The sequence below is a fragment of the Myotis brandtii genome, unplaced genomic scaffold (genome assembly GCF_000412655.1).
Source record: "Myotis brandtii unplaced genomic scaffold, ASM41265v1 scaffold325, whole genome shotgun sequence".
NCBI classification, from domain to species: domain Eukaryota; kingdom Metazoa; phylum Chordata; class Mammalia; order Chiroptera; family Vespertilionidae; genus Myotis; species Myotis brandtii.
This window is the reverse complement of record NW_005362486.1, coordinates 1979539-1982976: the sequence shown is the minus strand read 5'-3', so window position 1 is coordinate 1982976 and position 3438 is coordinate 1979539. Positions and strand designations below refer to the sequence as shown.

At 46.8% G+C, this 3438-nt stretch overlaps 1 protein-coding gene across 1 annotated transcript in view; it reads left to right on the top strand.

The window, feature by feature from the left end:
• The first annotated feature begins 58 nt into the window (after positions 1 to 58).
• The window catches only part of DDX25 (DEAD (Asp-Glu-Ala-Asp) box helicase 25), a 15508-nt gene continuing 12128 nt past the window's right edge, over positions 59 to 3438 (top strand). Inside the window, exons 1-4 of the mRNA XM_005870889.2 lie at positions 59 to 160; positions 508 to 574; positions 1055 to 1096; positions 1803 to 1938. Of these exons, the coding sequence (XP_005870951.1) occupies positions 1063 to 1096; positions 1803 to 1938 (170 nt within the window). The 5' untranslated portion in view covers positions 59 to 160; positions 508 to 574; positions 1055 to 1062. The remainder of the gene's footprint in view (positions 161 to 507; positions 575 to 1054; positions 1097 to 1802; positions 1939 to 3438) is intronic.

The window sequence follows — 3438 nt, the reverse complement described above, 5'->3', positions numbered from 1 at the left end:
CGGGACTTTGGGGGGCAGTGGAGTGTCCAGTGGTGGAGGGGAGAGGTGGAGTGGCAAGGACTTGGAAGAAGACCCCGGAAAAGGAGACCCAGAGAGAGACAAGACCTTTGGATTGAAAGGGCAAAATGAAGACACCTGGCAGCCCCGGGAGGGCAAGCAGGTGGTAGTCCCAACCCGACCCCGAATTTTCTCCTCTCTCACTTGGATCTTAAGCCTCGCTAGCTTCCTCCCATCCATCCACCAACGCGCTTTCCTGCCACCATCCTTGGGTCGCGTGCGATCCCCCAAGGGACTGTCACATTTAGAGTGGAGGGGCCGCAGAAAGTCTCCCCCAGTTTTAGGGCAACTCATGCAGAACTGTTCCCAAAAGGAATCTGCACCTACCATTGCACAGGAAGCAGTATTGGGTGGTCTTTCCTGCGTCCCTTCCAGCTCCTGTTAGGGGTAGCATGGGGCTTCTCGAAGCCCTGCTTGCTAATATCGGTTGAAATCCGTGTCTTTCGCTAGTTTTCAAACCTCATCCACCCCCGGAAGAACCTTCGGGGAGTTAAGAATACGACAATCCCAAACCTAGGTAAGTGCTGTAGGGTAAAGCAGATTGTTCTCAATGAAAGACAGATGCGTTCCTCGTGTCCCTGGCAACTGATATACGTTTGGCTCCCTTAATTTAGCATTCCAGGCCCTCCAGTCTTTTCTTTTAATGTAAAAATTTTTTTAAATTGATTTCAGAGTGGAAGGGAGAGGGAGATAGAAACATCAAATCATTGATTGGCTGCCTGCATGCCCCCTACTGGGGATCCAGCCTGCAACCCGGGCATGTACCCTTGACCGGAATCGAAACTGGGACCCTTCAGTCCATAGGCCGACGCTCTATCCACTGAGCCAAACCAGCCAGGGCTCGAGGTCCTCCAGTCTTTTTACCAACTCCTCCCCTGGACAACCCTTGCTGCCAGCGCACTCTGTGGAGTCGGCCAGAGAAGTTGGGATAAGAGACTTTACATTTCTGCTCAGTACTTAACCTTTACACCTGTTGTTTCTCTTCCATCCTTTTTAGATGATTCTATGAATAACACAGAAGAAGATGAAGTAGATGTAGGTAGGAGATAAATTCATCTGCCTGTATCCACTAGCATTCTGCTTCAGCCACTCATGGCTGTCATGATGTGAACAATGTATTGGAGAACTGTCGTTACTTCTCTGTCTTTATAGGGAGTGAATAGAAGGAGAAATACTAGATTAGGAGTGGGGTCTATTTCTAGAGGAAGCTGCGATGGAAAATTTAGGAATAGGCTGTCTTAGTGGTTGGCAAACTCAGTCAACAGAGCCAAATATCAACAGTACAACGATTGAAATTTCTTTTGAGAGCCAAATTTTGTAAACTTAAACTATATAGGTAGGTACATTGTTATTAACTTAATTAGGGTACTCCTAAGGCTTAGGAAGAGCCACACTCAAGGGGCCAAAGAGCCGCATGTGGCTCTCGAGCCACAGTTTACCGACCACGCGCAGTTAGCCGCTAAGACTTTCCAGCTGGCAAGGAAAAATTAGGTCTGGTGGTGAGGGATATAGACTTGCTTGAAGTTAGCGGTTGGTATAGCAGCCGAGCATAAGAAACTAGGTCCTCGTGAAAAAAAGGAATTCTCAGTGCTGTGTCATTTTTGTCATTTTTTTTGTTTGTTTTAGAAGAAAGAGTAGGAGCAGTTGCTTGATATACACGGAATGGAGGGAGCAATTATTAGCTGTCATTTAGGAAGCCTGAGTCCCCCCCTGCAGTATCCCCTTTTTTATTCTTGCTTTTGTAGTGGATTTGGCTTCCAGTTCACTCTTAAACAAGTTAATCCGACAGTCCTTAGTAGAATCCAGTCATCGAGTCGAAGTCTTACAAAAGGATCCCAGCTCTCCACTCTACTCAGTGAAAACATTTGAAGAGCTACGGCTGTGAGTACTTCCACTCTGGGTGGGAGGATGCTGGGAAGCATAGCACAGAACAAACTCACCTGCTAATAATAAAACCGCCAGGATCTCCTTTGTGTTTAATCAAATATTAAAATGAAACGCATACATTTTGCGTGCAACTAAAATATAGCTCAGAGGGGAACACTGGGATACCTGCATTGTTTAACAAATGGAGAACATTTGTTTTTTTTTGTTGTTTTTAAATATATTTTATTGATTTTTTACAGAGAGGAAGGGAGAGAGATAGATAGTTAGAAACATCGATGGGAGAGAAACATCGATCAGCTGCCTCCTGCACATCTCCCATTGGGGATGTGCCCGCAACCCAGGTACATGCCCTTGACCAGAATCGAACCTGGGACCTTTCAGTCCGCAGGCCGACGCTCTATCCACTGAGCCAAACCGGTTTCGGCAGAACATTTGTTTTTTAAAAAAATTATTTTCATTGACTTCAGAGAGGAAGGGAGAGGGAGAGGTAGAAACATCAATGATGAGAGAGAACCATTGACTGGCTGCCTCCTGCACGCCCCCTACTGGGGATCAAGCCCGCAACCTGGGCATGTGCCCTGGCCGGGAATCGAACCCTGATCTCCTGCTTCATGGGTCTGCATTCAACCACTGAGCCACACTGGCTGGATGAGAACATTTCTGATGGTAAAACATTTGCATCTTGCTGTGCTAAGGGAGACAGCTAAGCCATATTACTACTTCTCCGTAGCAGAATACAGATAGGGGAACACTGATGACCCAGATACCCTCCCCCACCCCTTTAGATGAATTATAAGCTTTTCTCTTTCTAATTATATTTAGTTTCAAATGGCATTAAGATGAATATCTTTCCCAAATGGGTTTGCATTTCTTAGGGATTTGTCAGTTGGCATTAAGGAAATGTAGTTTACCGATATGGACTTACGTAAAGAGGAAAACTCCAAAATCCCAGTGTCCAGACATTTTCTAAACGAGAGGAGAAGCCTACCTATGATTAAAAGCTGGCTGCCAGCCCTGGCTGATGTGACTCAGTTGGCTGAGCATCGTCCCATGCCCCAAAAGGTTGCCGGTTCGATTCCCAGTCAGGGCACCCAAAAGGAAAAAAGTGATCTACCAACTAAACTGCCAGTTAAGCACATCAAACCGTGTGTGCTATGGAAGATGGAAGTGTTCCAGCCCACTCCGCTTTTCCTCTCTCTAACATCTGTCATGAAACTCCAGGGAAAAAGCACTGAAAAATACTGGCTCAGAAGGATGAGGTGATAGTGTCTTCTGCTCTGAGACAGAATTGACAAAAGAACCACCTAAATAGCTGGCCAGCGTGGCTCAGTGGTTAAGTGTTGACCTATGGGCCAGGAGGTCACGGTTCGATTCCCCGCCAGGGCACATGCCAGGGTTGTGGGCTAGATCCCCCCTGGGGGACGTGCAGGAGGCAGCCAATCAATGATTCTCTCATCACCGATGTTTCTATCTCCCTCTCCCTTCCTCTCTGAA